The 18,348-nt window shown below is 35.8% G+C and overlaps 2 protein-coding genes across 2 annotated transcripts; both read left to right on the top strand.

The window, feature by feature from the left end:
• Positions 1 to 10,618: 10,618 nt before the first annotated feature.
• LOC128997447 (clumping factor B-like) lies at positions 10,619 to 16,382 on the top strand. Its single transcript, XM_054423085.1, has 3 exons — positions 10,619 to 10,718; positions 15,990 to 16,229; positions 16,267 to 16,382. Exons 1-3 carry the CDS (start codon positions 10,619 to 10,621, stop codon positions 16,380 to 16,382), a joined length of 456 nt encoding a protein of 151 aa, XP_054279060.1.
• A 26-nt stretch (positions 16,383 to 16,408) lies between these two features.
• LOC128997446 (clumping factor A-like) lies at positions 16,409 to 17,462 on the top strand. Its single transcript, XM_054423083.1, has 4 exons — positions 16,409 to 16,697; positions 16,747 to 16,890; positions 16,940 to 17,167; positions 17,215 to 17,462. The coding sequence occupies exons 1-4, from the start codon at positions 16,409 to 16,411 to the stop codon at positions 17,460 to 17,462; spliced, it is 909 nt and encodes a 302-aa protein (XP_054279058.1).
• The last annotated feature ends 886 nt before the right edge of the window (positions 17,463 to 18,348 follow it).

Here is an 18,348-nt window from a genome sequence, read left to right as displayed (position 1 = left end):
GGCTAGCCGAGCTGATCGGAGTGGGGAAGTTTGTTATACCATTAGGTTCACAATTTAGCAATAGTGTATTCATCATGGTGGTGATAGATTAGTTTTATACGCAAAAAAAAAGTGATGCTTCCAACAACTGCTTGACAAGCGGTGTAATGAGGTGGGCTAATGAGTTTATCTATGATTCCTCTAACTCTAAGCAGACATTGGTCCTAGAGTGTCTATAATAGGCTCCAATGATATTTCCTATTGGGTCGAATGCAAATGCAATTTATAATGAAGGTTGTCCAACTACTCTATTATAAAGGATATAAAAAGGATATATAAATAAGGATATTTTCTGTGAGACGGGGATCAGTAGGTTAAACGATCTGAGTTAGAAACCCTCTGTTTTTCAGATGGTGCTTGTAGCATTTGTAAGGAATCCATCATAGCCTCCTCACATTAACAACGTGCAGTGTGTACGGCTGCCCGCGAGCCCGCGACTGTCTTGTGTCTTCGCCATCTGTCCGCGACGGAGACCAGTTTTTGCGCGACTCCACGTCCTGTCACCTCTCTAGCCGTGTGTTGCTCATTCTACTTCCAAAGCGGGCAGCGCAAAAACCCGCTCTCAAGTATATATATTCTACATTGATCGGATAAAAGAAGATTCTTGGAATACTCACCGTACCTGAATTGTTTTTGATTTACTGTGAATGTGACGAAATAAGAATTATTGTCGCGTTGCTGTAGCTAATCAACATATTTAATCTTTTCATTCCTTACCCTGATACCTCAAAAGTACAGAAATAGGTTCAAATTCACGATGGTTTAAAAGTGATTTATTTTCACTGCTAGTGATTCGAACTACAACAAGCGATGGAACAATGTTTACAAGCTTTAATTCTTTTGTTAGATGATCGATAAATCAATATGATAGTAAATGGCTGATTGGTGATGGTGCTCAGCTGGTAATCCAAATGTTTCACTGGGTCCTGATAAAAGTAAGGATTTCTAAGTAGTTCTTAAAGGTTAAAAACTGGACTCAGCTTAATTAATCACTGGGCTTCCAGTAAATGATACTGGCTAAAGAAACTGCTCTTCTTAATCAAAGCTACTTAATCGTTTTGCATTCGTCATTCAATAAATACGCATATTGCGTCCACATCTTAATTGTTAGTAATAAACATGTTTCTGCGGTGATGTTGCTATTCGTAATATTGAAATATTTAATTTCCACACATCTGATCCTCTTTTTACTTCAATCGCAATCGTGAATGATGCTTCAGTATTTTTGTATTATTTATTTCTTTTTAAGCCGGATGATGAATCAGAGTTTGTATAATTTATTTTTGTAAAAAAATACAACCGACTTCAAACGCTCTAAAAAGAATGAAATAATTTCAATAAAGTAAACTTTTGTATTAAGCAAGCTCACGTATTTTAAGTCGGCGCGGCTCTATGATGATTTTTGATAAAAAATTAAAAGAGAGTGTCCATATTGCAGGTGACTATCTATAACTAAAGGTGTTAATCTGCATGTCTTTTTCATAGCTATGCGTTAAGTGTTATTTTATTACCGTAATCAGAGATCGGCATTATAGTGGTATAATCTTTAAAATGATTATAACGCATTTAAATGTTTCTAACTTGGAAAAGTAACGTTTTAATACTAAACTAGCTTCTTTTCCCTATCATAATATCAAACTAAATTATTTTCCTATTTATATAGATTAATTATTCTGAAGTAAACATAAAATATGAGAAAATATTGCCTTTATTATATAAACAAAACAGTTCAGTATGTTTTTTTATTTATGTTATCCAGCTACAATTTATTGATTTTCAAAATCCACACACAATATTTAATTTCAATCATATTTGCAGTTTGAGCCGCGCCGACTTGAAATACGTGAGCTTGCCTAATACAAAAGTTTACTTTATTGAAATTATTTCATTCTTTTTAGAGCGTTTGAAGTCGGTTGTATTTTTTTACAAAAATAAATTATTTCATGATTTTTAGTGACTGTATAATTTTTTATATATTTAATTACTTGAGGTTTTTTTGATAAGCAAAACTGTTTGAAACAATCAAATTAAAGTTCCACATAACAATCATTATTTTAAAACTGCTTGAGTCACCTGTTCAGGTTACATAATCAATGGGTATGAAAATAAACATTTTTAGATATTCCTTAAGAAAGAAAGAGTTGTCCATTACATTAGGCCTAATGAAAAACTAGTTGTCTTTTCTAGATACGTTGAAATGTCAGACATCATCGTTTCCTGCAATCGGTGGACTTCTACATTATAAAAAGAAATATATTAATGTCTCAAGCCTTTTGGAACAATATAAAAGTTATTCCTCAGCTGAGCTGAGCTGTTCACTGGTAGCTACCAGCACTAAAAAATCTCTCAAAAGTGGAAAATTGGTCGTTAACACGTAGGAGTACCTTTGGAAAATATTATATGAAAGATTGGTTCAGCTAAAAGTGGTGTAAGTCATATAGGGGGTTTTGTTTGCTCAAGATATAGCCTAGTCGAAATTGCAAATCATCTTCCTCTAGGACTTTCCGAAGCAGGCATAATAGTATTGATATGTTATAGTAACTGGGTAGAGAATATTAATAAACATTCCACATCTGCAAATGAAATATGTATATGAAAGATTGGTTCAGCTAAAAGTGGTGCAAGCCATGTAGGTGGTTTTGTTCGTAGTCTAGTCGAAATTGCAAATCATCTTCCTCTAGGACTTTCCGAAGCAGGCATAATAGTATTGATATGATATAGTAACTGGGTAGAGAATATCAATAAACATTCCACATCTGCAAATGCATGTTTAGTAATTAAAATATTTAAAACTTTTAAGACAATTGACGATTATGCACTGTCACACTTCTTAGGTCGTGTAAGGAATAATTGCATTTAGGCCTAATTTATATTTAGACCTGTTTTACGAATGCTTTGGTTTTCACAATACACTTTTATTTGTCAATATCATACAGCTATTCACTGAAACATATATGTTTTTGTAAGTCAGAATATTCAATACTAAAAACAGAATTACTGTATACACAAATCAGTCAAACGTTAAAATACATTTTTTATAGTAACCAAAACTAAATGCATTTTTCTCAATGTAATTCATTTAGGCTCCATGGCAAGAAACAGTTTATTGATCAATGTGAAGCAACTGTTTCATGAAGAATTGTCTGCAGCTTCATTTAAATGGTTTCAACTAACAGCTGTAGGAATGTTATTATTATTTATTGCCTTCTCTGCACAAATGTAAACAATCTGCACAAATGTAAACAAAATAAATGTTGAATATTTAAGGTTTTCAGAATTTTTCACCGAAACAAATATTATACTTAAACATAATATATAAGGTACCAAATAGAAACTCTCCTGGTTATTTTGGTGTTGGAACCACACTGATTGGTAAAAGAATCACAGAGAAATTGGTGAACATACATAGAAAAAAAAAAACATCGCCACAAACAAATTGAGAACCTCCTCCTTTTGTTGGTAGAGGGGAAGTCGGTTAAAAATATGTTGATGCTATAAATGAGTAAATGAAACAATCAACAAGTCGCGGAGAGCTGCACAAACTCTTGTATTTCGTGTGTTTGGTTTCAGCGTTGGGAGGCGGCTGTCAGCCTTGGTTGTTATCGATAATGGATCTTCCTCGTCGTGTTGATAAATGTAGGCAAGGTCGAAGGTCAAGGTCATTTTCGTGACCTCCTGGCATCAGCAGGACCTCACCTGCAGACCATGGCTGTAAGTCCTCTTCAAAATAAAATTTGATATTTTATAATTTCTTTTTGTTATCTGTTTAGGTGGGTAATCTTTGACCAAGAAATCAACTTTGGTTTCCACAGAAGATTTTCGTATTTCTTTTAACCTATGTATAAGCTCAGACAAACATAAATTGTTTTATAGAGGCAACATTGCAAGAAAATAAACATTAAGTAGACTACTATATAGTGCAACCTTTTCTGCCTCACCTAACGCAACTAAAACCGACAAATATATTATTGAGAAACGTGGTTTAAAATAATTTGTTTCGACGTTCGTTACTCAAAAAATAAAATTAGGTACCTCAAAATGAAATTCCTTAGTTTTTGTTTTCATACAGGGGTTTATGTTTCTTTTTTAATGGTATACAGTTCTCTATGTAGTTTTAATTTATTATTTTACAGTTTTAACTGATTATGTGTAGTGTTCTTGTTATTTTGTTTTACTTACTCAGGACGATGTTTCATCTTAGATTCCGATATCTCGCGAAAATCCATTGTTACTACAGTAATCGTGACAATGCCTCAAACATTACCATTATCATATTGCTTTTTAAAGTTAATTAACATAAATATTTTTCCTTAATACACCTTGTATTAATTTTGCCGAAGCTTATAGTAAGTTCTGAGATCTTCTACATAAGACCCTAAAAGAATAACTGTTTCAAAACAAGTAACATCTCAACACGTAGCAGTGCTTTGAGCTAAATAGTTATTACGATATAAGGTTTATCGAATAATAGCGAACTAGTAATAATGAGTTCTAAACAGATAAACATCTTAACTGAGCGTGCGTCCGCAGAGAAGCTTGCGAGAAATAAGTTGGCAATAATGATAGACCTGTTTCTCACCATCACTCCTCAATTACCGATTCCTCCATTGTATTTTACTTGGTGAACAGAAAATGGTTAGCTTTCAATTTGCTGCACAATGGAACATGGAAATGGAAAATCACTTCCTGCGAAAATAATGGTAGAAAGTGAGGTGTTTAGGAATGAGGTCTGAGTCAAGTATTGTAAATGTGAATAATTGTTTGTTTCATTATTATGTATAAGCTTTCTCTTATATTTTAAAAAATATATAAGAAATATTAAAAATTTTGAAAGATCTACTCATCTTTCATTACCTTACAGCAAGTTACTCATTGGTTAAATATACAGAACTTAGTTTTTTTTTTACATGTTTCCACATATAGGCCTAATCATGATTGCTACAGATGAAGGATTCTATGATTATAGTTCGATATTCTTGCTTATTTCAACAATAACGAACTTACCTTATGAGTGAATGATTTGCCTTGAACTAATATCACATACCTGCAACAATGCATAACACAAATGTTACAAATCTTTAGAAAATCTAAAAAAAATATTAACTTTGTAATATAATAAATAACGAATATACAGGGTGTTGAAAATGTCTGGAACCAGCATTATATCTGGTGAGTGGTTAAAGAAATACAACTGATATTTTGTGTACGGATATACTATGGTTTTACCTATCTTTTGGTGCCTTATGACATTTTTTACCACTTATAGGGAACGTCCTGTGGAGGATACAGTAAAAAGTTTCAATGGAAGCCTATGGTAAATGATACATCGTTTTAAAGGCCATTTTTTTCTGAGTACGGAGCCACAAGTTTCATCTCAAAAGGACCACCCTAGCGAAAATGGTGACTGTTTGAAGTTTTTGAAAATAATTGAATTTTAAAACTTTTTACTGCATCCTCCACAGGACGTTCCCTATAAGTGGGTTTTTAAATTTCAAACAGTCGCCATTTTTGCTAGGGTGGTCCTTTTGAGATGAAACTTGTGGCTCCTTACTCAGAAAAAAATGGCCTTTAAAATGATGTATCATTTACCATAGGCTTCCATTAAAACTTTTTACTGCATCCTCAACGGGACGTTCCCTATAAGTGGTAAAAAATTTCATAAGGCACCAAAAGATAGGTAAAACCATAGTATATCCGTATACAAAATATCAGTTGTTTTTCTTTAACCACTCACCAGATATAATGTTGGTTCCAGACATTTTCAACACCCTGTATATATTTACTTATACTGTGACAGTCACCAAAAACAAAATATATTAGCTGCTATAAATTACATGATTTCACTTTAAGCTCAGCAGTCAAATTCTCCGTGGGAGCACATCAGGGACCAGGTTGCTGAGGATGTCCCCCAGCTCCGCCCCCAGATCTACAAGTGAACACGACGTTGACGTCTAGCTTGGACACGTAGCTGAGCTACCAGGGCTTGGACCCACAGCTGTCAAGAAGTATATGCTCCTAGCGAGCAGGAGCTTCGAGAGAAGTGGCGCAAGTCGCCACAGTCATCAGGACTTGGACTTGGACTTGGATGGTTGTATAAGAGAATTAATACAGTAATTAACAGAAACACGCTGTTATGACATTTGCTCAATCGTACTTTTTTAAGTACAGTAACAAGTATTTTTAATCAAAACTAGCACACTTTACCATTAGATTGTACAGTAATGTTCACTTGATAGTGGACAAAGTAGAAATTAGTGTATTTTTAATTTTCTATGGATGGATAAACATTTAGCCTTTATTCAGTTGTTACACATGAGGAAATATCAAACATTGCTTTGTAACCAGCATTCTCAGTGCATTAAATTTCTTTACGAGAAAGTTAAATCTTCCACCTCATCGTCTAACTCAACACCTTTTCTCCACTGTACCACCTCTTACTATTCAAACGCTTTCTGTTCCAACAAATCTTCAGTTTGCAATTTTCTTGGTACTCTTGGGGCGATTTTCTGAATGACTAAATTACAACAGCAACTCGCCGTGTAGAAAGTAGGACTGGTGATGTATACAATGTGAGAGGATTGCCTCGGGTTAGCGTCGTGCTGAACACTCCTACACTCTTAAACAAGTCTAACGGAATATGTTTACGTGTATTTCGTCTAGTGTACAGTATTTGGCTGTTGTTAGATAAAGCATTCCATTACCATGGTAAAAACCTTAGGTAATTTTGGAGTAAAATGTAGAATTGAGCCAAAGGCGAAGTGTGTTGTTGCAATATCTGATATCTGCCGAATGCACTAACACAGAAACCACAGAAATTATAAGTAAAAGTTACTGTAGGCTGCAGCATATTAATTACCACATCAGTTATCAGACAGTTATTACTACTGATGCAGTAGCTCACATTGAGAGAGTCAAATTCAACTATGTTTAGTGTCAAAATTAGCTTTAGTTGATTAAAATAAATGGGAAGTATACCCTGGTACCGGTATTCAAATCATTTTCCAATTTCACAATCACAGGATAGTTGTGTACCACGATAGCTTGAACAAACCATCTTGAACGACTTCACTCTCAACCTAACCCAAACCAACCCAACCCAGCCTAAATCAACCTAATCCAACCTGACCTAACTAACCTAACCAATCAAACCCAACCTTACCTAACCTAACTTAACCTTACCTAACCTAGCTTAACCTAACCAACCTAACCCAACCTTACCTAACCTAGCCAATATAAATCCGAGCAATCCTTTCCGAGTTCCACAGTTATGTTGATCTTCCCAAACAATTCATTTAAAGAAGAGCCTAAATCAGCCCAAATGTTATTTTTAATATGGATTAATAAGTTGATTTTAACAGGGAAGCATCTTATTAAGGTAAAATGTATATTATTGTACTTGAAATCTATTCAATACCTTTCATTGGTCTACCTCTAACCTATTGTGAAACTCGGGCAAAGCTAAAAGTTATTGATATATGTATCAGGAGGTCAATCTTGAATATCTCTGGGTAAATACTTGTTCAACGCAAACAAAAACTGAGGACCCAAGCCCCGTGCGGGCTGAACTCATCCTCTGTTATTTTGGGGGCGTGGGAACATCATGTAGCCTGTTATTATCTTAAATGTTGAAACGCCGCGAGCAGTCATTTGTAAGTATTTTCATAGGAAATAGAATACAAAAAACAATGTTTATTCTGTAAACGTAAAATTAATGTAGTAGTACAGAGAAAAATTCTAGAACTATTTCGTTCAGCGCAATATGTTTACTACAAACTAATACTGTTTGTTTTCAATTCCAAGTTATCACTTGTGAGAAATGTTACATACGTTAAGTTTGGTTAATTAGGTGGACCAAGAGTGTGGGTTAGGTAGGAAGTAGTATATTATATTTGAGTAGAGGTTCTAAGGATCAATATTTTAGATTTGTTAGGTTAGAATAAGTTGCCGAAAAGCTCTGCTACGTTTACACACTCCTTGATTGCCTGAAGACAATTTTAAGAAATGATTCTGTCCTGTGTATATTATTGTTTTGTTATTTTACCAAATACAAAACTATTTTAAACAAATACAACTTTGTAAATAATTCTAAAACTATTTACTATCATCAGTTCTATCCAAGTGTAAAGCAAACATCGTAAAATTTTTTCTACAGGAAGGGAATAGAAGAGCCTTTTTCGTTGAGGAAGGCTTATAGGTTCCCCTTCCATTATTTTTTTTTAGATTATTGTATAAGTCAGCTGATCAGCTGTCGGCTGTTGTTTCATAGGGTGGAATAGCTTTCCCTCAAAACAATTTTGTGAACGGAGTATTAGGATTAGAAGGCTACTTGCAGTATAGGAAATTCATTAGTCTGTGAAGATGTTTTAGATTAGGCTAGATAAGGTTAAGGTTATAATTTTCAGGTTTTATGGGCATGGGAAGAACAGATTACCGGTACCATAGAGTCGTTTAAGTTGAACGTTATGTGTGTAGGTGAAATTTAATTCATCATACCAGCGTCACTCTACATGAAATGCCTAACGACACAGTTCATGATGGTTAATGTCCGCTATACAAACAGCTCAATGCCACCGTGACATTGTACCAATACACTGCCAGTTGTATAACGGTACCGGTCTTTGTATCAGCGGCTATACACTATAGAAGGCTGTGGCGACCTATTTATTCAGCAACGGTATTGGCTAGTTGTCCAACTATGACTTGCTAATGCGGTTAACTGAATCTGTAGCTCGGTCGAAGAGTAATTGGATACTGTATTGGGAAACTTAATTTGTATGTAAGCTGTAAGACTATAGAGAAAGTTCATGTAAAATCAACTAGAAAACAATTGATATTACAAGTTCTACCACTTACAATAGTGAAATCAGGTGAGCTAAATACTTTATGTTGCCATGCTTTGTCGAGTAATCTTTTTTAGTACACTAATAGTAGTTTCAGGCTTCTGGAGGATTCCGTCATCAGGTGTAAATTTTTCCTCCAGAAGTCCGAAACTGTAGCACTAACTATCCGACGAGAGACTACACCATGAAATCAAGTATGCTTAATAAATTCGCAAAGCTAATGTTCCATAATGAGATTGAAAGAAAGTAGATTCAGTAAAATATTTCTTATTGTAAATTATTTACCGAAAACTTGATAAAATGAAATAGCTAGTACCAAATTAAATTAATATTTTACCAATTTCGTTGGTTTTGGAACATCTATCACATCTTTGAGGTGAGGTTTTTAATTAATACCTTTTCACGGTAAAACATTATTATCAAATTCAATACCTTATTTGTATTTCAAAAGTTGTATGATTCGATTTGAAATTTAAATACTAGTTAAGAGGAGCAAAGTTTGTAAAATCTCTGTTCTCTAAAATGTTTCAAATGTAAAATCAAATGTGCTCCAAGATACTATTATCATTAACGAAAATTCTTTTTTTAAGCTAAGCCTAGGGCCTACAGTACAGTAATACAGTATTAGTAGGTGATGAAGCTAGGCAATCTTTTACAGTTTGACGGCGCTTGGTAGGCAATTCACATACATTGTACATAGATTGCCTAGCTGCCCCTTATAAGCACAGCATGAATGACTAATTCCTTCCCCTTAAAGTTAATTATTTTTAGAGATTTCAAATTTTAAAATAATTTCCCATTTGGAAAGAGCTGGCGTTGTCGTCAAGTAAGATCCATACACATGTCCGATGTAACTTCTTAATAATAATTCATTTGACAAATCAGAAAGTGAATTAATTACTATACGTTAAGCCCACATCATTCTGTGTGTATGCTGTTAATGTTATTTTTGCTGATAATAAATATCAATATTAATTTAAAATATTTTTGCTATATAGAAACAGTGGGTCGTCAAATTAGACGACCCAGGACCACAGTACTTAATGTTTTGACAAATCATGATCGGGTGCAATCTTTTTCCTCGCCACAAAGAAAATTGCTTAAGAAATATCTGCTAGAAATGATATCAGCCGGTCAATAGAAGCAAGGCGCCACAGTCTGAAGAACGCTGACGCCATACATTGTTGTAAACACTAGCCAGGTTAACTTTGCTTCCACTCCATTTAGGTAATAGGGAATAAACTTGTCTTAGTTTGGTTATAATACAAAGTTAATGATAAAATCATAAAAATATTTATTCTAACTCCAAATTTCTTTTAGGTAGGTTAGTAATGAATTTCAGGTACAGTTGATTTTATTGCCATATGTTGAATAGGTGTTGAATATATAGTTGAATGACGAAACATAAAAAAATCATAAAATGATTTAGGTAGGTTTTATATTTTGATGCCATATTCATAAATGAGAAATATTGTTATAGAGAAGTTTTTAACCATAAAATTGGATACAAAGTTAAATGTTAACTTGTTGGCATGATAATGGTCTTAATATAATTTATAGATAAAATCATATTAACATTAATTAGAAATTCCAACGAACCGTATGATACGATAAAAGACTGGTCTTCGACAGTATACGAGCATAGATAGTGGTTCTACAAATAGCTTTCACCACAACACAATGACGACGCAACGGGTGGATTTCAACCCAAATGACCAAAGGGTGTAGAATATAGCAAGATGACTTTTGTAGCTTTGACTAACGCAGGCAAACAGGTTATCAGAATATCTTTCTTTGCAAACGCATTTCCCAAGGAAGTATCCATCGACAAGATGCTGGGTCAAACCAGCAATTTGATAAGCCTCGACATCCAAGAAAAAACAAGATTACTTCTTGAGGTTATCTTTCATTTAGGGACAGCAACTAGGTGCTTATTTTAAACTGAACATGTGAGAAGAGCGAGTGCAGACTCTTCATTATCCAATAATAAACTGTAGAATAAAGTGAGATTCCACGTGTAGCTTCATCTTATATGATAAAAAACTTTTGCAAAACTGATGACAGCTAGCCTGACCATACTACTGGACTGAATTACACGCGATTGGTACCAAATGAAAGAATTTCTATGTAGATGTGCAGAATCTCTTTATAAATTAAAATAGGATCAAATATAAGCATAAAAACTTATTTTTATTTTTTTTATTAACATGGGTTTAATTGGTTGCCATGTTGGTGACGAAATAACAACAAAATATAAACAGAAAATCAAAACAGATTAAAGAAATTCCAATCACAAGTTTTACAGTGTGGGGTTAAAATAGAGAAGTTTGCACAATAAACACTTTTGGTCGAGTTTTCGACCACGGGGCGTGCTCTCGTTACTAACTAAGATAAGTTTTTACCATTTATTAAATCCCAATGATCAATGACTGCAGACCCCTATTCTGATCCAAAAAAAATCATAATCCAACCACCACACAGATTAGAATTAATTAGCGTTTCAAAACGTAGATGTCTCTGGCACCCGAGCAAAAACACGAGTTCCGAAATGAATAACTCAGTAGGAAATAGATATGTCATTATACTCGCAGCGCAACGTAACGTTTCGACTCGGTTGCTACCGCCGACAGCAATGCAAGCCACCGGGGGGGGGGGGGGAGAGGTGCCATTTGAATATGAAAGTCCCGCGTACAGACGCTCCTCAGCCTCTCACCAGCGGCTGGTTCTGGTTCAGTTACAGTTAACCAGAACCACATAACTCTCACGCCGCATTCTCCATAAAGGATCTTCTCTGGTTGTTACAATGCTCCACTCCAAGCTTTCACCAATATGTGTTAATGGTGTGGTGTGTCAAGTTTTTTCTATTTCAAACGTTGACGATTCCTTTAAAAGTTACTGGAAATAAACAGTATCGTCCAACTGACGAATACGTTCTTCCGTAGCTTGTAATTGAAATTGACCATTCTACAATTAAATAATTAAATTCAATTAAATTCATAAGCAAACAATTAAACTGGGAAAAAAGCAAAGGTAATGATGAGTGTTATGGGTAAATTTTTTTAATTACAAAAAAAATTTACTGGAGTTTTTACAGGGTAGGGGAGTATTTGAAGTTAAAATAAATATTTTCAATGTTAATCAAAAATTGTCAAGGATTTTTTTTAATAACATTTTTCGTAATTTTATGAGGAAAATACCATTCACAATTTAAAATTAAATTTTTAACTTTTGGAGGAATCAAGGACTTGTAACAACATACCAAATTTGATAAAAATCGGATCACAGGAGTTACAGAAGCTACTAGTGTCTGTAGCTCTGTACACATACACACACAGATATTACTTCGGAAACCACTCCGGTTCAGGGGGAACCCGAAAAGAATTTTTTCACTCAAACTCAAAACTGGCAAAAATAATACTTTCACCATATCATCGGGAAGAGAGTAAATGGATGACGACGATGGTCAAAAGATAAATTGGAATTAAAACTGGATACAGTAATCTTACAGGGTACATGGTCTTCTGTACAGCAATCGTGAAAAAATCGTTGCAGTTATATGTACACAGCCTCCTGATACTGATCTTGCAGGCTTATTGTGAGAGGAATATATACATTAGAGTCTTCAGTCATCCGTGACTCCACTTCTTTGTCCTCGGTCCAGCAATGCCTCGGGTCGCCACACCATCACCAACCTCCGGGACTAACTGGAAGTGATAAACCCAGCGAACGGTGAAGCTCTGAATGGCATCGCTACAGGCTATAGGTAACAAAGAGATGTTTTCAAGCCATAAACTGTTTGCTGGACTGTGTTTATTTTTAGTGACTGGAAAATGGAAGGAAGTTATCAACCCTGATTGGTTAGAATCTGTCGTATAGAATCGATCAACGATTCACTTTATAGTACATGAAACATATGCAGATTGAAAATAAGCACTTAATCGTTCCTATACTAGTGTTACCTGACAAAGTGGGCTTCCTTGCACTCTTATTATGGCACTCAAAGTTGCTAATTGCTGCATTTACTTACTTTTGCCGCACTCATTTTTGTTGCCGCACTCCAGTAGGTATTGCAACCAAACAACACAAAAACAGTGCTTTTATTAGGCACTAATACGTGTACGCTTGAAAATAAGTTGGCAAAAATTAAAGATACTACGACTACGATCAGCTGGTGCAGCGTTTCCCATGTTCAACGCTTGGATTTAACCTAACCTAAAAACGTGTCGTAGAGTGTTTGAAAGAGAAGGACAAATTATTTTAATGTGTTATGGTAACTGTAGGAAAAATATAATGCTAAACGCGAGTGAACTTCGCACACTAGTTTTACAAATAACTATTCTCTATGAATCTGTAACCATTATACTATTGAACTTTGGTAATTAATCATCTAGCAAATGTTGGATAATTAGTACGTATCTTACTTCAACTCTAATTAGAAGCTAAACAACTTTTACTGCGCGATTACTCACAACTAGGAATGCTAATTGGTAAGAAGCCTCGACCTTAGTTGGCGAGAAAGAAAATGTAAGTTATGAAAGTGAAAAACAAGAGTTACAGCACCAAGTACAAGCGCCGCGGCGGTTATTTAAACAGAAAGATTCATGGTTGCATGCAAATTGGCTCTGAACTCGATTTAATTTCTGAGTTACACTTGTTTGCTTCACACTCTCTGATTGGAGTTATAGCAGAAGAGAATTTACTCGGTTCTTACCAGCTTGGTTGGTTCATCATTTTTTTTTACTAAGTTCTTTTCTAATTACAGTTATAGCATGAATAAGCTGACTTTGTCCATAACGGCTTGATTAATACATCTTTTCCCATAGTTGTTTTGTGACGAAGTTGTTTCAAAATCTGTGACATGGCTTCAAGTTGTTTATAATAACCTTTATTGCATAATCATTAATTTATAGCTAGGTTGATTGGAGTTTGCGTAGTTATTTACCAGTTTAAAAAGCAAGTACCAATACAATACAATTACAAGTACTTGACAAAAGATATTTTAAAATTTGTTCCAGTTAAAGAATTAACCAGTATATAGTCGTGGTTTTTATTGAGGAAGAGTTTGCACAGTTGACAGTTCACTCAAAATCCGCAAAAAATACTTCTGGCTTGGAAAACGACAAAATAAAAATCAAGACAATACAGGTTTTAAATATCTCCGTCAAATAGTCCAACGATTAATATTGTTCATCAGCTTACATGTTTCGCTGAGAAGACAACATTTTCAAAGCTTGCAACTCGTCAAAACACCATAACAACAGGAAAGACACGAACAAAAAACATAAAAATTTTACAAATACACACACATTTAGATAGCGCTTCCATAGCAATATGGTCCAGGATCAGAAACATGAATTTTGATAAAAAAAGAAACTTGTAAAAATCATTTCACAATCTTACGTAAACTATTTTAATAAACCACGTTAGACAATTTGTGGGTAGCCTTTCCAAATTAATTAGGGAGGGGTATATAAATAATCAAATATAACATTCTGTAGATAACAAGGGATTTAACTCTTTGGGAAAACCCAGGAGTAACCTTTACCTGTGGAAGAATGAAGGTCTGCAGCTAGAGTTAATCAAAACCTCACCTTGAGAGGCCAGTCAATGCCTTTCCCTTCGCCTACATTGAGGCTGGAGTCAGTACAACTCTGTAGGGACAGGCTTAGCGTATGTATAAAGTGTACAAACATGTTTATTTACTGTCTGAATATCCAAACGATTCTTGGATGATTTATTGGGAAATATTCGCAGTCTAAACGGTTGATTGAGGAGCTAAACTATTCATCTTCGGAGAAGGCTGTGATCCAACTTATTATTTTGTAAGCAGACAATGGAAACGCTACAGTGGTAATGGACACTACAAACTAAAAGGACAAAATGGACAGCTTGTTAAGAAAAGTGTGTACAAATATATTTGGAATCCGTCAAAGACGTCACCTGTGTCCTACAGTATTTATACCAACAAGCGGATATTTTCCCGAAGAAAAATATTCGGGTGTCTACTTTGACCATGGAAACCTACCTAGTTTGAATATATACCTGTGTAAAATAAGACTATGAGTTGCTATTTGGTGTATATCTACACATTAGGCATTTTTAACGTTTTACGTAAAGGAAACTGTCCACGTCCAGGCCCTGGTCTTGTTACTACTTTTCGTTAACATTATATGACGTCATTAATTGATAGTCCAAAATATAATATATAAAATATATACAATATATATACAATATATATACAATATATATAAAAGGTATCTGAGTATGGGAGCAATCGTGTGTATGTTTGGGTGGCTAGCGCAAAGAGGACTTTTATTTTATTTTACAAAATAGTACTTCCGTTTCACCCGCATGGCCGCATCTAGCACACATCACTTAACTTCATAGTTTATAGTCTTATCATGTGCGCCTCAAACATAGAGAGAGAGGGCAAACAAACCACGTGACATGAAGGTAAGTACCTCGTCCAAGCACGGTGTTTGAATGTAAATTTACACAAGATCTCCTACTACCTTCAACGTGGCCAATAACCGTCAGGTTTGTTTTGAAATTCGGAAGACTCTTAGGAAAGATACATTACAATAATACACGTTTTATACGTCTCAAGAGATTTTTTACTTTTGACTCGTACAGAAAACATAACTATAAACTTGTAATAATGATTGAAACTTTTTTAAACTAAGTTCTACAACAACTGGGCTTCGAATGATGTATTGAAGTGAAAAGCCCACTTGGTTACATTGGGACATTGGGTTCAAATCCACACTACATCCACTGCTGAAAGACGTTTCGGATACGAGGACCTTTTCATTTCAATCCTCTTTTTATAAAGTCTATAACCACGTTTTGTATACATTTTTTGATATTGATATACCATGGCTAACTGTATCCAACAGTCAATATAAGACGCCATGAACGCCATGTTGATGATGTAATTACACTCATCGTTAAAACAACCATGGCATAACACCGAGGACATAACATTTATCCAGAAGACCGTATCGAAAAATAAGTTACTCTTACCACTCCAAGCTGTAGTGAGTCTCCTAGTGATCCTCCTAGTGATTCTCCTAGTGATTCTCCTAGTGATTCCCTTAGTGATTCCCCTAGTGATTCTCCTAGATTCTCCTAATGATTCTCCTAGTGATCCTCATAGTGATCCTCATAGTGATCCTCCTAGTGATTCTCCTAGTGATTCTCCTAGTGAGTCTCCTAGTGATCCTCATAGTGATTCTCCTAGTGATTCTCCTAGTGATCCTCATAGTGATCCTCATAGTGATTCTCCTAGTGATTCTCCTAGTGATTCTCCTAGTGATCCTCCTAGTGATTTTCCTAGTGATTCCTCTCCTAGTGATTCTCCTAGTGATTCACTTAGTTATTCTCCTAGATTCTCCTAGTGATCCTCCTAGTGATTCTCCTAGTGATTCTCCTAGTGGTCTTCCTAGTGATTCTCCTAGTGATCCTCATAGTGATTTTCCTAGTGATTCTCCTAGATTCTTCTAGTGATTCTCCTAGTGATTCCTCCCCTAATGAGTCCCTTAGTGAGTCCCTTAGTGATCCTCCTAGTGATTCTCCTAGTGATTCTCATAGTGGTCTTCCTAGTGATTCTCCTAGATTCTCCTAGTGATTCTCCTAGTGATCCTCATAGTGATTCTCCTAGTGATTCCTCCCCTAGTGAGTCCCTTAGTGAGTCCCTTAGTGATTCTCCTAGTGATCCTCCTAGTGATCCTCCTAGTGATTCTCCTAGTGATCCTCCTATTGATCCTCCTAGTGATCCTCCTAGTGATTCTCCTAGTGATTCTCCTAGTGGTCTTCCTAGTGATTCTCCTAGTGATCCTCATAGTGATTTTCCTAGTGATTCTCCTAGATTCTCCTAGTGATTCTCCTAGTGATTCCTCCCCTAGTGAGTCCCTTAGTGAGTCCCTTAGTGATCCTCCTAGTGATTCTCATAGTGATCCTCATAGTGATTCTCCTAGTGATCCTCCTAGTGATTCTCCTAGTGATCCTCCTAGTGATTCTCTTAGTGATCCTCATAGTGATTTTCCTAGTGATTCTCCTAGATTCTCCTAGTGATTCCTCCCCTAGTGAGTCCCTTAGTGATCCTCCTAGTGATCCTCCTAGTGATTCTCATAGTGATCCTCATAGTGATTCTCCTAGTGATCCTCCTAGTGATTCTCCTAGCGATCCTCCTAGTGATCCTCCTAGTGATCCTCCTAGTGATCCTCCTAGTGATCCTCCTAGTGATCCTCCTAGTGATCCTCCTAGTGATCCTCCTAGTGATCCTCCTAGTGATCCTCCTAGATTCTCCTAGTGATTGTCCTAGTGATTGTCCTAGTGGTCTTCCTAGTGATTCTCCTAGTGATCCTCATAGTGATTTTCCTAGTGATTCTCCTAGATTCTCCTAGTGATTCTCCTAGTGATCCTCATAGTGATTCTCCTAGTGATTCCTCTCCTAGTGATCCTCATAGTGATTCTCCTAGTGATTCCTCCCCTAGTGAGTCCGATTCTCCTAGTGATTCTCATAGTGATTCTCCTAGTGATTCTCCTAGTGATTCTCCTAGTGATTCTTCTAGATTCTCCTAGTGATTCTCCTAGTGATCCTCATAGTGATTCTCCTAGTGATTCCCAATTGTCGGTTGATGAACGCCGGTTTGCCGTGTCGAGGCATCAGCGCGTAAACTGTGGTTACACGCTCAATGGATATTGATTGAATTTCCGTCCATCTGCATTCCGACAATTGAGCTTCTGACACTGAACTTCTAAACTGAGCTTGGACATTGAGCTTCTAAATTGAGCTCTGACACTGAGCTTCTAAACTGAGCTTGGACACTGAGCTTCTAAACTGAACTCTGACACTGAGCTTCTAAACTGAACTCTGACACTGAGCTTCTAAACTGACCTCTGACACTGAGCTTCTAAACTCAGCTCTGACACTGAGCTTCTAAACTGAGCTTGGACACTGAGCTTCTAAACTGAACTCTGACACTGAGCTTCTAAACTGAACTCTGACACTGAGCTTCTAAACTGAACTCTGACACTGAGCTTCTAAACTCAGCTCTGACACTGAGCTTCTAAACTGAGCTTGGACACTGAGCTTCTAAACTGAACTCTGACACTGAGCTTCTAAACTGAACTCTGACACTGAGCTTCTAAACTGAACTCTGACACTGAGCTTCTAAACTGAACTCTGACACTGAGCTTCTAAACTGAACTCTGACACTGAGCTTCTAAACTCAGCTCTGACACTGAGCTTCTAAACTGAACTGAGCTTTGACACTAGGAGTCTGACAATTAAGCTTCCGACAACTGAGTTTCTAAACTGAGCCTCTTACCCCAACAACAATACGAGTGAACTAATTAACGTAAGAAAACCTTAAGCTCTAGTTCTGAAGTTTTGACAACTGAGCTTTTGACAAGTTTCAACACTAAGTTCTGTCACTAATGGATATGTAAACAGGGCAGGTAAACG

This window comes from Macrosteles quadrilineatus, unplaced genomic scaffold (genome assembly GCF_028750875.1).
Source record: "Macrosteles quadrilineatus isolate MER2022 unplaced genomic scaffold, UCM_ALF_1.0 Scaffold_6__1_contigs__length_79288215, whole genome shotgun sequence".
NCBI lineage: Eukaryota > Metazoa > Arthropoda > Insecta > Hemiptera > Cicadellidae > Macrosteles > Macrosteles quadrilineatus.
Note: the sequence above shows the minus strand (reverse complement) of the source record. Positions and strands in the feature narration are given on the sequence as shown.